Below are 16,159 nucleotides of genomic sequence, written 5' to 3'. Positions count from 1 at the left end.
CCCCCACAGGACCACTACAGAGCAGGTATTATTTAGTGTTGGACAGTTCTTTGACTTTTAAGGCTCATATTACTCAGCTCACAAAGAAATTAAAGGTTAAATTAGGCTTTTATTTTAGAAATAAATCATGTTTATCCTTTCAAGCAAAGAAAAAGCTTGTCTGTGCCCCTTTTTTACCAGAAATTGATTATGGAGATGTTATTTATATGTATGCACCCATATCTTATCTACGTTCACTTGACACTGTTTATCATAGTGCACTGCGATTCATTACAAAGTGTTTGTTTTCTACGCATCATTGTGTTCTTTATGAAAAAGGAGCTCTGTCCTCATTAACCACACGAAGATTAACTCATTGGTACATTTTAATTTATAAGTCTATTTTAGGTTTATTACCTTCATATTTATGCAATTTTATAAATCGTAAAGAACCTGGAAATTATTGTCTGCGCTCTTGCACCTTGTATCTTCTTAAGGTCCCCTTGGCACGTACGAAATTAGGGAAACAGGCTTTTAATCATGCTGCACCATCAGACTGGAATACACTGCAGAATGTTTTAAAATTGCAGGATTTGGTGAATTTAAGTTATTTTAAAAACATGTTTTTGAATATAGACATAGGTAAAACGGTTTGTAATTGTTTTAAATGAGTATTGTATTGTCTATATTATGTATTCATGTTTGTCGTATGTTGTTTGTGTAAGTGTAACTATGTACTATGTTGCTGCTTATCTTGGCCAGGACTCTCCTGCAAATGAGATTGTAAATCTCAGTGAGATTAATTTCCTGGTTAAATAAAATAAAATAAAATAAATAAATTATTTGGGTGTTGGATCATTCTCAGCACTGTAGTGACACTGACATGGTGGTGGTGTGTTAGTGTGTGTTGTGCTGGTATGAGTGGATAAGACAGCAGCGCTGCTGGAGTTTTTAAACACCTCACTGTCACTGCTGGACTGAGAACTGTCCACCAACCAAAAATATATCCAGCCAACAGCGCCCAGTAGGCAGCGTCCTGTGACCACTGATGAAGGTCTAGAAGATGGCCAACTCAAACAGCAGCAATAGATGAGCGATCGTCTCTGACTTTACATCTACAAGGTGGACCAACTAGGTAGGAGTGTCTAATAGAGTGGACAGTGAGTGGACATGGTATTTTAAAACTCCACTCATACCACAACACATCACACACTAACACACCACCACCATGTCAGTGTCACTGCAGTGCTGAGAATGATCCACCACCCAAATAATACCTGCTCTTTAGTTTGCATGCAGAGAAACATATGGGCTACAGTCAGTAATTGTAGAACTACAAAGTGCTCCTATATGGTCAGTGGAGCTGATAAAATGGACAATGTGTGTAGAAACAAGGTGGTTTTAATGTTATGGCTGATCAGTGTATCTTACATGTGTATACACATTTTTTATTATTTTCCTAAAGTTATACATACAACTTTAATCTTTCAGATTAGTCAATCATCTTTGATCAACACTGACCCACAAGTGAACTCTCTACTCAGAGGAAAAATTGGAGCAGTAGTGCTCGAAACGAGAAATGAGGACAAATAGGCGTATTTTTATTTAGAAAAGTATGCTGTGTCAGCAGACACATAAGGCGACAATTATTTCTTACCTGGCCATCACAGATGAGCTGTTCAAGACCCCTCTCAGTGTACTATTGAGGATAGTGACCTTTTATTTAATAAAGCCTATTTATTGCTTTATAAAGCTTATTTGGTAAAAATAAATCTTAAGCTGAGCTGACTCAGCTGTGTACAGGACTGCACTAACAAGTGTAATAATAATGTTAGTAGTAAATTGATGCCAGGCTGAGCTGTTTGGGTAGTGGTGAAGTTTCTTCCCTGTGTTCAGACTAGCACTGAATTTACTATGACTTTCTTTACGTTTGAATGACCCAGTTCTAACTTTCCCAACCAATAACGTCAATTATTTATGAAGATTATGGTCTCACTTCAACACCTAAATCCACATGTTGCCATCATTTAAACATTCACGTTAAACAGTTGCTGATTTGCAAAATTATCTTTAGTGGTTAGCAACTTGTGATAGTCGCCATCCTTAGAATCAAATTAAATTCAAATTACATTTAAAGAAAATTAGAGTAAATTAAAGAATAAAATAGAATTATTTCACATTGTAATTGATTTATAGAAGAATGCCTTTATTTGTCATATATACATATACAGGTGTACAGTACAACGAAATTCTTTCTTTGCGTATCCCAGCTTGTTTTGGAAGCTGGGGTCAGAGCGCAGGGTCAGCCATCGTACCGCGCCCCTGGAGCAGAGAGGGTTAAGGGCCTTGCTCAAGGACCCAACAGTGGCTGCATGGCAGAGCTGAAATTCGAACTCTCAACCTTTTAGTTTATAACCCAACACTGTACCCACTAGGCTACCACTGTCGCTACCACTGTATCAAAACACTAAGATCATGACAACAGACACGAGATACTTTCACAGAGCAGCTTTACAAACACAGTGGTACCTTGTAACTCAACGTCCCCTAAACTAAAAATCTTTGAAACTCAACGCCCTTCATCTAGAAATTATTACCCTTAAACGTAACATTTCCTTTAAACTCAACATGTTCACCTTTTAAAAAAAAGTTATTTATTTAAATTTAAATGAACAATGAACAGCCACTTTGTTCAGCGCTTCGCTTGAGCGGTGCAGTAAGACTTCATCAAAGTGTGAATATGAGACGAATCCGCATTTGGGTGAAATAACTGTCAAATTCAGTCTGAAGGCTCCACATATATCTGTGTTTAACTGGATTTTCCTAATGTTTCACTTTTAAACTTGTGTTATAACTCGGGATGCTGAGAAATTGTAGGAATCAGCTTTTTTTTTGTCTACAAAGCTTACCGTTTAAAAAAAAGCTTAATGTGACTTAATGTACTAAAATTATGACATAGAATCACTAAACCTCTCTTAATTATTACTGCTCATAAGTTCTCTCCACTAATGAAATTCCTTCCATCAATTTTACATTAGCCTAAAATATATGCAGTTCCACAGAAACAGGTTTTTCCATACATTCTTATGAGAAAAAATACCTTAAAACTCAACGCCACTCCCAGAACCAATTGACGTTGAGTTTCAAGGTACCACTGTATCTGGTTTAAGACCACAGATGAGCAAGCCTGAGGTAACAGTAGCACAGAAAATCTCCAAAAAAAAATGCATAAACATGAAACCTGATTTGAAAAAGAAGCCCATCTTTCTCTGATCAATGGTGGGCATTGGGGTTAGGTTCTTATAATTTGAAAGCACCTTTGAAATATCGCCAGGAATCTGAAATACAGGTAAAAAATCACTTTTTGGCAAGTGTAGGCATGCAAGTCAGCCAGGCTAATATAAGACTGTGTTAATATTGATTTGCTTATACATTACACTGAATGTTTCTTTTTTCCACTAAAGGTTAAAAGCATCTACACCAATGTATAAATTCCTAGCTGTGTAACAACAACAATAATAATAATATTCAAAGAGAACAGTTAAATAATCTTATGTCCCACAGAAAAAGGCAAAGAGAAACAATGGCTAAAAATAGAGCTTATTGATGGGTAAAGAAACTAAGTGCATCTTTTACAAACTAGACTGATAGATATTCACAAAAATTACAGTTATAGCAGCATTTTAATTGATAAACCTTTTGTATCAAGGTACAGCGCATTAAGTATATAACGTTTGGATTGAGCACAAAACTAGACCCCTTCCACAAAAAATTTAATGATTTGGCACTATAAACAGTTTCTGCTTCCAGCTGTTTATTACAGGTATGGATCCATAATGGTGTGGGAAAAATCTAGAAATCATTAGGTCTGATGCTTGCTTATTACAACCAACATATTAGTCAATTTTACAAGCAGTTCCCCCTTAATGCGACTGGGCTGGGCGGCAGCATGAACAACGATTGGCTGTTGTTCAGGGTTAGAGGGTAAAAAAAGTCGAATCATAGGTCCTCATAACTGGTGCGACTGCGGCCCCCGCTGGCTGACTGATGGCGCCTGCACAGGGCTGAGGAATAATGCTGATGGGGGTGCGGCCCTCCATACACAGTGGCCGTCAGTGTATGAACTCGACTCGTGCAGGTGAAAAATGCAGTCTGTACTGACTGTACGTGCTGGAGGGGGCGTATGTCAGTTGAGAGGCGTCCTCAGTCAGAGGTGAAGGGTCGAATCAGGACACAATCAGGGTAATTGGACACGACTAGATTAGGGGAGCAAAATTGGGGGAAAAAAGTGGGAAAAATAGAAAATTCTGGGGTTTTAAGAAAACAGCCTTTCTAACCTATACGTCAACCTGATGGTAGCAGCTGAAATATCATCCCTGAAAAGTTGCATCATTTTTATGATCATTTCAACTGTTTGGTAGAAGCTCATTAAAAAATACTGTGTGCACTAGTAAAAAATATGGTTTGTTTGTTGTTGGTATGTTGGTATAGTTGGTATAGTCTAGAAAACTAAGAAACTAAGAAATGAAAAGAAATAATTTTTTTAAGTTTTTTTCTTGGTGAGATTATTATTAAAGGGTTAAAAAAATTTAAATATTACATTGAATCACACGCTGCAACCAGAGCTAGGATCTTGAATATATCGTATCGAATCTCAGCTCTGCCTTGCCGGCCACATGAACAATGATTGGCCTGTTGTTCAGATGGGCAGGACTAATGGTGCAATAACGACCTCTGCTGGCTGACTAGAGGCTCCTACACAGAGATGAGGAAAGAGTGCTCTTTGGGTGTGTCTCTCCGTACACAACGCTAGGTGGCACAACACTCATCAACGTGAGGGTGATAAGATGCATACGGCTTGCTGCCCACGTGTCGGAGGGGGCGTGGGTTAGCTTCGATCTCCTCGGTCAGAGCGGGGATTGGCATTGGTGGAGAGGAAGCATGATGCAATTGGGCAATTAGACGTGCTAAAGGGGGAGAAAAAGGGGGAGAAAATGCATTTAAAAAAAAAAGATTACATTGAAAGTTTAGAGGTCCACCTAATCTAGCTACCCAAAGAAACACAGTTGTTATGCTTGACCGTGGGAATGGTGCAATAATGTAGTGCATGGTGTAAGAGACGCCATGAGCACAACTAGGTTTAATCGGATGACAAACTGTTCATTAGAAGGTCTAACGTGCTAAACAAAGAATAGAGATGCAGCCTGTATCTTAAAAATACTAAAACGCAAAATAAAGAAGAAACCATATCATCAAGAAAGCAGCAACCTTGCAACAAAAAAGACTCCAAAGGCCCATTCTAGAGAGCTCCTCACAGGTGTCCCAGGTATCACTCAGTATTGTGCAATAAAAAAATGCACTTCTTGTCAATTTGCACCTCCACAACTCCAGACACCCAGTGTGGGCATGGCAGGTGGGCATGTTACTTATCTGTCTAGAAAGCTACAAGATTTAAACATCATTTCAGCAACTAGTTAATTTCTCAATTTTAAGTCAAATGAACCTCCTCATTCATCTTGCGAAACAGGCTTTCAGAACCTCAAATGTGTTAGTCCTCTGAGAAGACATCTCACAAGAAGTGTGTCTGTGGGAATTTTTGCCCATTCAGTCAAAAGAGCATTTGTATGGCTGGGGATCCCCGATTTTTTTGCAGTTGAGGAGGGTATACTGTTGCTCACACCTCCTCCGACCCACGCACAGCCCTAAACGGAAACCCTTTCCCACCCATGCACTCTGCACAGGTGCCTCTATCTGCCAATTAGGGTCCTTACACAGCATTTGAAGACCACATATCCCTCCCTGCAGGCACTGCCAATTATGCCCGCTAGATGGCACCCAGCTGACCGGTGGCAATGTCAAGTTTCTAACTGAGGAGTTCAGAATCTCGGCGCTGGTGTGCTAGCGGAATATCCCGCTGCACCACCTGGGCACCCTTCTTTATATCTTTATAGACTTTGCTTTGTGCATAGGCACACGGTCATGCTGGAACCTTCCCTAGACTTTTTCTGCAAAGTTTAATGTATTTATTACACCTGTTAGCAAACACATACAGTACCAGTCAAAAGTTTGGACACGCTTTCTCATTCCTGTGGTTTTTCTTGATTTTTTATTTTATTTTCTACATTGTAGATTAATAATGAAGACATCCAAACTATGAAGGAACACATATGGAATTATGTAGTAAACAAAAAAGTGTTAAACAAACCAGAATATGTTTTATATTTTATATTCTTTAAAGTAGCCATCTTTTGCTCTGATGACAGCATTGCACACTTTTGGCGTTTTCTCAATCAGCTTCATAAGGTAGCCACCTGGAATGGTTTTCAATTAACGTTTGTGCCTTGTCAAGAGTTAATTTCTGGAATTTCTTGCTTTTTTAATGTGTTTGAGACCATCAGTTGTTTTGTGCAGAGGTAGAGTTGGTAAAATATAAAACATATTCTGGTTTGTTTAACACTTTTTTGTTCACTACATAATTCCATATGTGTTCCTTCATAGTTTGGATGTCTTCTGTATTAATCTACAATGTCGAAAATAAAAATAATCAAAAAAAATTATTGAAGGGAAGGTGTGTCCAAACTTTTGACTGGTACTGTACATTCAGTTATTAGATTAGGTGTCACAGGAATTTCTGTCTGTATAGTGTATGTGCTTGGAGTTTGGTATGTTCAGCTTTTCTCTAAACCAGTTTCCTCCAGGAACATTAGCTTCCATCCTGTCTAGGGAACATTCCTGCTTTGTTGTGCCTGTTGCTCAAGTCTGACCAGGTTGAACAGGTAAATAATGAATGAATAAAAGACAAACCTAGAAGCCTACTTTAAAATAGGGAAGTTATTTTTGGTCATGAACGAGTGATAGATTCTAAGGGGTAGAATTTACTAGGGGGTAAATTTACATCTTTACACCCTTTACACATTATTCCTCTTTATACTCTATGTGGGGAAAACGGACTGGGTAAAAAGCTTGCGTTGTGCAGCATGTGTAATGAAGACAGTTTGTCTTCAGTCTTCAGTGAGACTGCTCAAGGCAGTAAGGATTTGACCCAAATACACTACAGTCAACAGACTCACTCCCACGTGATCCCAGTCACGCTTCACTACATCCCCACATCCCCCTCTTTTCTAATGTCTCATAACATTACTGCTACGTGTTCTCCATGTGTATGTTCATGCTGGAAAATGTAATACTGCTCCATTATCTCCATTACACAATTTAATATACATTGTACACAAGGTGGGGCGAAATATCTCAGTTCTAAATAAATTCAACAGCATTTCATGTAATAATAAAAATAATGCATTTGGAGTCAAATTAAAATAACATAAAGAAGTGAAAAGTAATGCCTAAGCCTTGTTTTACATTGTAATTGGCTGTGACAAAGTATGTGTGGGTGGGTGGAGGTCGGGCTGGGTAAGGTCCAAGAGGGAACCTCACACACACCAGGGGTTTTTTAACTTTTTTTCAGCTGACCCACATTATGTCCATATTTTTTTACACGACCCAGGCAACACAAACAATGCATCGTACTCTCTTTGTTACGCTTTGTACAATCTGGTTCCATTGTGGTTTACAAGATGTAACATAAAGCTTAAACAAGAGGACGATCGCATGCAAGGTTATTTTGTGTTTCTGTGCTGTTAAAATGTGTTCATTTAATTATTATTATTTTCTCTGTGACCCATTGGGTTTAACAAACCCTGCCTTACACAACTGTTGTAAAAGGTGCTCAGGTGGTGCAGTGGTCTATTATGCTGGCCCACCACCAGTGTGAATGTCAGCTGCTCCATCAACCATCCAGACATCTAAACAGACATGATTGGCATCGAGTTAATGTAATAAAAGGATTTTCTGTGGGTTTCTTTATGCGAGAAGTGGGGATGGACAAATCCCTTCCATCACCACCACTTTGTGGATACTGTGCTGATTTGAAAATCTGCCCATACACATGATTATGTGGAATCATTACGTTGATAGCATCAGCCATTAAAGAAAATAAACTAGTGAAATAATGTACAATAGAAGAGAGAGTAAAATCATTTCATTTTGCTCATTGATTTCATGTTGTGAAATTGCAGCAAGCTAGAAGTATGTGGCTGCTTATTTTCCACAGCTAATAGGCTCATGGGGTCCTAACCTGTCTGAGTTAATGTAATAAAAGGATTTTCTGTGGGTTCTCTGTGCGAGACATTGTCTGGACAGAAGGGGGGATGGACAAAGCCCTGCCATGGATCTGCGATCTGTACAGGGTATTACCGCTTTGCACACAGTGTTTTCCAGTATAGCCGGGAAAGCACCAACCCTGAAAATTAAATGAATAAATGAATGAAGAAAAATGGGGCCCACTCAGGTGAACTTTCTCTTTTAGTTTAGACTTTAGTCTTTTGGTAGTGATATGAGCACTAACCTTCTTTCCTAGATGTTTCAAGACAGTGGTTTCCCCTGTGGTTTACTAAAGTCCCTTGGCTTATAGATTTCTATTCCCTTCAGACTGATGTACAGTATTTTAATAACTTACCCAATAATAATTTTTGCCAGATGATCTTTAGCATAGTGTGCTGCTTGTTGAGACTTGAGAGTGTCTTGTCCTTGTTTCTACACTCACTGTCCATTTTATCAGCTCCACTTACCATATAGAAGCACTTTAAAGTTATACAATTACTGACTGTAGTCCATCTGTATTTCTACATACTTTTTTAGCCTGCTTACACCTTGTTCTTCAATGGTCAGGACCCCCCACAGGACCACCACAGAGCAGGTATTATTTAGGTGGTGGATCATTCTCAGCACTGCAGTGACACTGACATGGTGGTGGTGTGTTAGTGTGTGTTGTGCTGGTATGAAAGGATCAGACACAGCAGCACTGCTGGAGTTTTTAAATACCGTGTCCACTCACTGTCCACTCTATTAGACACTCCTACCTAGTTGGTCCACCTTGTAGATGTGACCACTGACCACTTCATCAGTGGTCACAGGACGCTGCCCACAGGGAGCTGTTGGCTGGATATATTTTTGGTTGGTGGACTATTCTCAGTCCAGCGGTGACAGTGAGGTGTTTAAAAACTCCAGCAGGGCTGCTGTGTCTTATTCACTCATACCAGCACAACACACACTAACACACCACCACCATGTCAGTGTCACTGCAGTGCTAAGAATGATCCACCACCCAAATAACACCTGTTCTGTAGTGGTCCTGGGAGAGTGCTGAACGTTGAAGAACAGCATGAAAGGGGGCTAACAAAGCATGCAGAGAAACAGATGGACTACAGTCAGTAATTGTAGAACTACAAAGTGCTTCTATATGGTAAGTGGAGCTGATGAAATTAGGCCCTTAAAATAAAGGTCACTAATGAAAACTCTTTTTGGATATTATATGAGTTTATGATTCTTTAACCTGCATAACCCAAGTTTATGGGTTTCCTTTTAATCAAGATCTGCAACAGATATCTTCTAGATAATCTTTCTCTACAAGAAAATGAAAATTAGACAAGAAGAGAAAATGACAGAAAACAGGAGCACTTGAGAGAGACCGGCAGCTTGACATCATTCGAGGATCTCGGGCAGGAGTTAATTAGCCATCACCACCACCTGTGCATCACCTGATACTGTGCTTTAATATGTACACATGCTAATTTGAAAATCTGCCCTCACACATGATTATGTGCAATCATTATGCCAATAGGCATCTGCTATAAAAGAAAATAAATAAGTAAAATAATAGAACAATAGAAGAGCAAGTAAAATAATTCAGATTTGCTTATTGATATTGTGTTTTGTGAAATTGCAGCAACCCAGAAGTATGTGGCTGCTTATTTTCCATGGCTAATGAGGCTCATGGGGTCCTAACCTGTCTGAGTTAATGTAGCAATTGGATTTTCTGTGGGTTTCTCTGTGTGAGACCATATAATGCCTAATAATATAATAAAAGTCTGCGCTTGCTTGATATTATTTAATTACAAATGTTATCATTTTTATTTGTTTAAAAGGTCTCTTAGTATTTTAAATGTTGCTTCCAACCTTGTGGCAACAGTTTGAGAAAGGTCTCACCCTGTTCTAGCATGACTGTGCCTCGATGCAGTCTATAAGTGAGGTCTATACAAAGATGTTTTGTTGTTGTTATTTTCCCTCTTTGTTGTCCAAAAAAACCCGTTCTAACCGAGTTTCAGCAGATTCGTATCCTTGGACTGTCGTCTACTTGAACTAGAGAAGGAAAATGTTTACTGTGGAGGCACTTCTGTAAGTCACTCTGTATAAGAGCATTTGCTAAATGCAGAAGATGTACATTTAAATGTTGATGAGTTTGGTGTGGAGAAACATTAATGGCTTGCACTTAAAAGTGCCAATTTTCTCTATTTCTAAAGAACTCCAGTGGCCTGCACAGAGCGGACAACCCCAACAAACACCTTTTGGATGCATTAACACATTGATTGCCATAAAGATTACCATCCATCATCAGTGCCTCAACTAACAGAGACTGCTTTGACAAATTTCCACAAATGCACTCTAAAACCTTGTGAAAAGCTGTGAAAGAGCAGTGAAGGATTTTATAGCTATACAATCTCATAAACTCACAAAACCCTGTTCTGTATCACGAGCCACTAGTCTTGATCGTCTTGATCCTCCAACTAGAACTCAAGGAAGACAAGCATCAAGGCTTTTCTCTGTACTAGCACCCAAGTGGTGGAACGAACTTCCCCTGTCTGTTCGAACATCTGAGTCTCTCACTGTCTTAAAAAGACGATTAAAGACCCCCCGCTTTACTAAGCACTTAGGCTGAGCAATCACATGCACTTAAAAAACCTTGTTCTAACAGATTTGCGTCCTTGGACTGTTCTTTAAACTTAAACTAGAGTAAGAAAATGTTTACTGTGTAGTTCTTCTATAAGTCGCTATAAGTCTGCTAAATGCCAAAAATTTTATTGGAAAAATGGAATTGGATGTTATTTCAAAGCTTTTAAAGTTAATTTATTAATTCATCTTCAACCGTTAAGCTTTGAAGTAACTACTTTGCCTAAGTGGAAACATTGGGCACAATGAGAGACATTTGCAGCTGCTTTAATAAGCAGGAGCTTTAATCAAAAGCGGGGGCAGCACAGTGACTCAGTGAGTAGCACTGTCGCCTCACAGCAAGAAGGTCCTGGGTTTGATTCCCAGGTGGAGCCATCCGGGTCCTTTCTGTGTGGAGTTTGCATGTTCTCCTGTGTCTGCATGGGATTCCCCCGGGCACTCCGGTTTCCTCCGACAGTCCAAAGACATGCAAGTGAGGTAAATTAGAGATACGATAATAAAAGACTTGAACTGATGAATCTTGTGTAACCAGTGATCACCTGTCCTGTCATGAAAGTAACCAGTGTGAAAACATGACATTAAAATCCTAATAAATAAATAATCAAAAACGACTTACAATTGTGACCAGTACTATGCAAGCTGCTGTGGGTTAAGGGCCTTTCTCAGGGGCAGTGTACGTGAGTAAAAAGACATTCTCATGTGGGATGCACTCAAGCATGTAGCACCTTTATTCTGCCATCAGAATTAAAGCCATGTGCTCTTATATAGCATTGCCACTGTTCTCCAAATTGCCTTCAACCTTTCAGAGAATCATATCTGCCTCTTTATAACATTTTTCTCATGCATGCAGTTTTTGACAGCTCATACTAGGCCATTATGCAGTAATATCAGAAGAAGCTGTTATCCAGTGCGCTGATCTCTGTACAAATTGTAACTGGTTGGAAGCCTTGATAATGACAGTAAATGTTTAAGAATGATTTATTGATTGTAGAGTGTTCTTTTTTTTGAGAGCTCAACCACTGACAAACAGATGACAGCGACCTTGGACTGTTGTGCAGCTTTAGTCTTGTATCAAGCAAAGACAACGTATGCAGCATGACAACGACCCAAAACATTAAAGTAAATCCACCAAGGAATTGCTCAAAAGAAAGAAATGGAGAGTTCTGGAATGGCCAAGTCAAAGCCGGGATCTTAATCCTATTGAGATGATGTGGGGTGATTTGAAACGGGCTGTGCATGCAAGAAACCCCTCAAACCTCACACAGCTGAAGAAATTCTGCATGAAGGAGTGGGAAAAACTCTCTCCCAGTCGAAGTCAGAGACTGGTAGATGGTTATAAGAAACGTCTAATTGGGGTTATTTCAGCCAAAGGGGGAAATACCAGATATTAGGGCATAGGGTGTTCTAACTTTTTCCTCACAATCAATTTCCACTTTTGTTCATTACATTTTACCACCCTCAGTTTAAGTATTTTTTCTCATTGGGTGTCCTAACATTTTCACATGACTGTATATATATTTATGGCCCTACTAAATTCACAGGAAAATGTGAATTCACGAACCTTGTTTTTCAAAAATCACAGATTTTACGGATTTTACATGAAGTGCCACATTTCACGGCAGTCATTAAATAACACTCATAAATTAAATGATAGAAAAAATGGAAGCTACAATACACAGCACCCAGCGATGGTGCGAGGCTTCATCTTGTCTCAAATATGAAAATTCTCATTCTCATGTTTTGATACCCACAGAACTGGTTGGGAGTAGTATTTTTAGACTTCGACATCTTGCACATTTTGACTAACTGATAGCTAACTGAATTGCCGTAGTATTGCCAGTATAACAGACTTTTCTGTGGTGTGGTGTGGTGTGCAGACAATGTTTGATGTATGTGTTTCTGTATTAAGTGTATTTTTTTCCTTTGTGGATTTTGTAATCAATGTAAAAGTGTGCTTCTCTATACATGTGATCATTTCTCTGTAGTCTGTACTGCTCCTCAAAAGAACAAGCCAGTAAAGTATTATGCTCCCGATGGTTTGTCTAAGTATAGTTTATTTCTTAACTCTAAAGACACTCGGTTACACTAGGACCACCTCTTAGTGCAAATTGACCAGTAAATGTGAGGAAATTTTTAATTTCACAGCAACTTGCATATTACGTGGGAAACGGCTCATTTTGCTGGCGATTTTCATGGCCGTGAATAAGGAAGGGCCTTTTAATATAATATATATTTATACACTATATATACGCACACACACTCTTTTTAATATCTTATGACTGAGCAGCACATCCATTTGTAGCCTCAGCCAGCAAGAGCTGAAGAAACAGCATATTAAATTAGATTGTATTGATGGCTGAGAAAATGTGCCCTATGATAACATTACAACCTTTCACAGTCAACAAGAATTATCCTCTGCTCTTAGCCCTACCTCTCTACATGATATAGTTGAATAATAAGCTATACAAGATTCACAGCTGATTAGGTTTCAGATAAAGTGAGGGCAGCTTTCCAGTGGTCAGTGCTGAGGACAGTTCAGTTTCCAGAGTTAGTGGAATTCCTATAAAATGGTTATCTGAGCTGGCAAAGAGGAGAGAGAGACAAGATACTGTTTTTCAGTTTTATTATTACGGTTAGTACACACCTGTAAAGACATTAATGGCAAGGAAGGAAATGCAATTCACAGTTCAATTGATTTGTTTGAACCCAAGCATCCGAAAAAGGCAGCGTTTTTAACTTATCCAGTATATTTTATACAATTGTAAATATGTACAGTGTAAATAGCCATTTGTGTCTTTTACCTCTAAAAAATCTCAAGAATACTATTTACAATGATGTGCCAAATTTTATGTTGTAACTATGTTGACATTAAAACATTAAAACATTAAAACCACCTGCCTAATATTGTGTAGGTTCTGTTCTTTGGCCAGTCAAAACCTCATAAGATCTCTGAAGGTGTTGTGTAGAATCTGGCACCAGGATGTTAGCAGCAGATCCATTGAGTCCTGTAAGTTGTGAGGTGTGGCACCCATGGATCAGTCATGTCTGCCCAGCACGTCCCAAATTCTCAAAGGATGCTTAATCAGACCGTGATCCTTAAATCATACCTGAGCAATCTTTGCAGTGTGGCAGGGCTTATCCGAATAAAAAAGGCCACTGCCATTACGGAATAGCACCCAGTCACATGACGTAAAAGAAAACATGACTGCTGGGACCAAGCTACCTTCTTCCATTGCTCCATGGTCCAGTTCTAATGCTACAGTAGCTCGTCTATAGGATCAGACAAGATGAACTAGCTTTTGCTCCTCAAACATGACAATAACCACTGCATGTCAGGAACACCTTACAAGACCTGCCATGTTGAAGATGCTCTAATCCATATAAATTCTTCTTGCATGCAACACATTGACTTCAATAAGTGACGGTATACTTGCTGCGTAGTATATCCTACCCTGTGACAGGGGCTCTTATAATTAAATAATCAGTGATGTTTAATTCTGTCTGGTTTGGGAGCGGCACGGTGGCTCGCTGGGTAGCACTGTTGCCTCACAGCAAGAAGGACCTGGGTTCGATCCCCAGGTGAGGCGTTACAGGTCCTTTCTGTGTAGCGTTTGCATGTTCTTCCCCTGTCTGCCTGGATTTCCTCTCACAGTCCAAAGACATTCAAGTGAGGTGAACTGGAGATACAAAATTGTCCATGACTGTGTTTGACATTGAACTGATGAATGTAAACAAAGTGTGTAAAACATGATGTTAAAATCCTAATAAATAAATAAATAATAATAAATCTGTCTGGTTTGAATGCTGTGGTTGATTGGTGTATATGTAGTGGGTTGTTAAATGCACAGGAAATTAACAAAATATTGGAAATGTGTAACATTTCAATTAAGTAGTAAGAAGTATGAAAGCATTTAAACATGATTACATTTTTTGGAGCTAACAGTTGGTCATACAAGTTCTTCTTCTAATTTGTTGATTGAGGAGGCTAGGCTTGGAATGAAATCAACTTTATCAAGGGTCATTTTATCAGTATGTATGAAGGCATACCTTAAGAACAGCATCAGGAAGGTGTGCACATGGTCCTGTAAATTTATTCTAATGTTTTTGCTGTTGTATGACCATGAAGGCCAATCATTGGACTTATTTTCACCAATCTGCTGCCAAAACCATTTTGTATGAGCTGATGTACCTAGAATACAGCAGACATGAAAAGGTTTTTTTTCTATAACAGTACGCAAAATCAGGTATGCATTAGGGTTTTAAATGGCACACCTGCCATGAACTTCTGCTTTGCAAAGCTAATGTCATTTCAGACAGAAGGAAATTTAATCTGTGAAGAACATGCACAGAATGCCTGAGATTCACAGATGTGGGAAATAAATAGAAATTTAAAAAAAATAAATGCTCATTAATTGATGACTTGACTTGGAAACTTTTCTTAAAGATTCTGGGAGTAAACGCCGGAGGAACAATGACAGACAGCTTGTGTGTGTGTGTGCTGTGTGTGAATAACCTCTTGACCTTCTTCTCAGGATTTGATTGAGTTGGAGAGTCATTATGCTGCTGCACCTGTGTGGTGTTAAGGTCAGTGTCCTTCTTTTGTGAGATACTATCATCAACCTCATCTAGCATCCCATTGTCACTTACACTACCTTCCTCTGTGACCATCATGACCCAGTAGGGTTTCATCTCGGCTGTGATTGTGTCAAAGGATGTGTGATTTATAGAGGTTATCATTTGCATGTTCTGGTTGTCATTTATCTCGTCATCTGTTGAAACTCTCTCCTGTGCACTATTACTCATGTTTTCCACTGTAAAGTTTATTTTCAAATTAGATTTGCTTTGACAATAATTAAAATAAATATAATAAACTCTGGGCGGCTCGGTGGGTAGCACTGTCATCTCACAGCAAGAAGGTACTGGGTTCGAGCCCCAGGCGGGGCGGACCGGGTCCTTTCTGTGCGGAGTTTGCATGTTCTCCCCATGTCTGCGTGGGTTTTCTACAGGAGCTCCGGTTTCCTCCCACAGTCCAAAAACATGCAGCCAGGTTAATTGGAGACACTAAATTGCCCTATAGGTGAATGGGTGTGTGTATGTATGTGTGTGTCTGCCCTGAGATGGACTGGCACCCAGTCCAGGGTGTTACTGTGTGCCTTGCTCCCATTGAAAAGCTGGAATAGGCTCCAGCACTCCCCCGCGACCCGAATAAGCGGTTAAGAAAGTGAGTGAGTGAGTGAGTGAGTGAGTGAGTGAGTGATAATAAACTCTGTTGTTAATATTGTGGGTAACTGACCTTTACCGTTTATAGTGCTCACAAGTGTCACACTGTCTTCCTTTATTAACACAATGTTGGAAAACCTACAAAAAAGCTTGTTTATTTAAGAAATGTGACTTG

The 16,159-nt window shown here is 39.2% G+C and overlaps 1 protein-coding gene across 1 annotated transcript in view; it reads left to right on the top strand.

Annotated features, from left to right (window-relative positions):
- The first annotated feature begins 15,321 nt into the window (after positions 1-15,321).
- LOC134310460 (E3 ubiquitin-protein ligase HECW1) overlaps positions 15,322-16,159 on the top strand; it is a 77,846-nt gene continuing 77,008 nt past the window's right edge. Inside the window, exon 1 of the mRNA XM_062992052.1 lies at positions 15,322-15,348. Within this exon, the coding sequence (XP_062848122.1) occupies positions 15,322-15,348 (27 nt within the window). The remainder of the gene's footprint in view (positions 15,349-16,159) is intronic.

Source organism: Trichomycterus rosablanca, chromosome 3, assembly GCF_030014385.1.
Source record: "Trichomycterus rosablanca isolate fTriRos1 chromosome 3, fTriRos1.hap1, whole genome shotgun sequence".
NCBI classification, from domain to species: Eukaryota; Metazoa; Chordata; class Actinopteri; order Siluriformes; family Trichomycteridae; genus Trichomycterus; species Trichomycterus rosablanca.
Note: the sequence above shows the minus strand (reverse complement) of the source record. Positions and strands in the feature narration are given on the sequence as shown.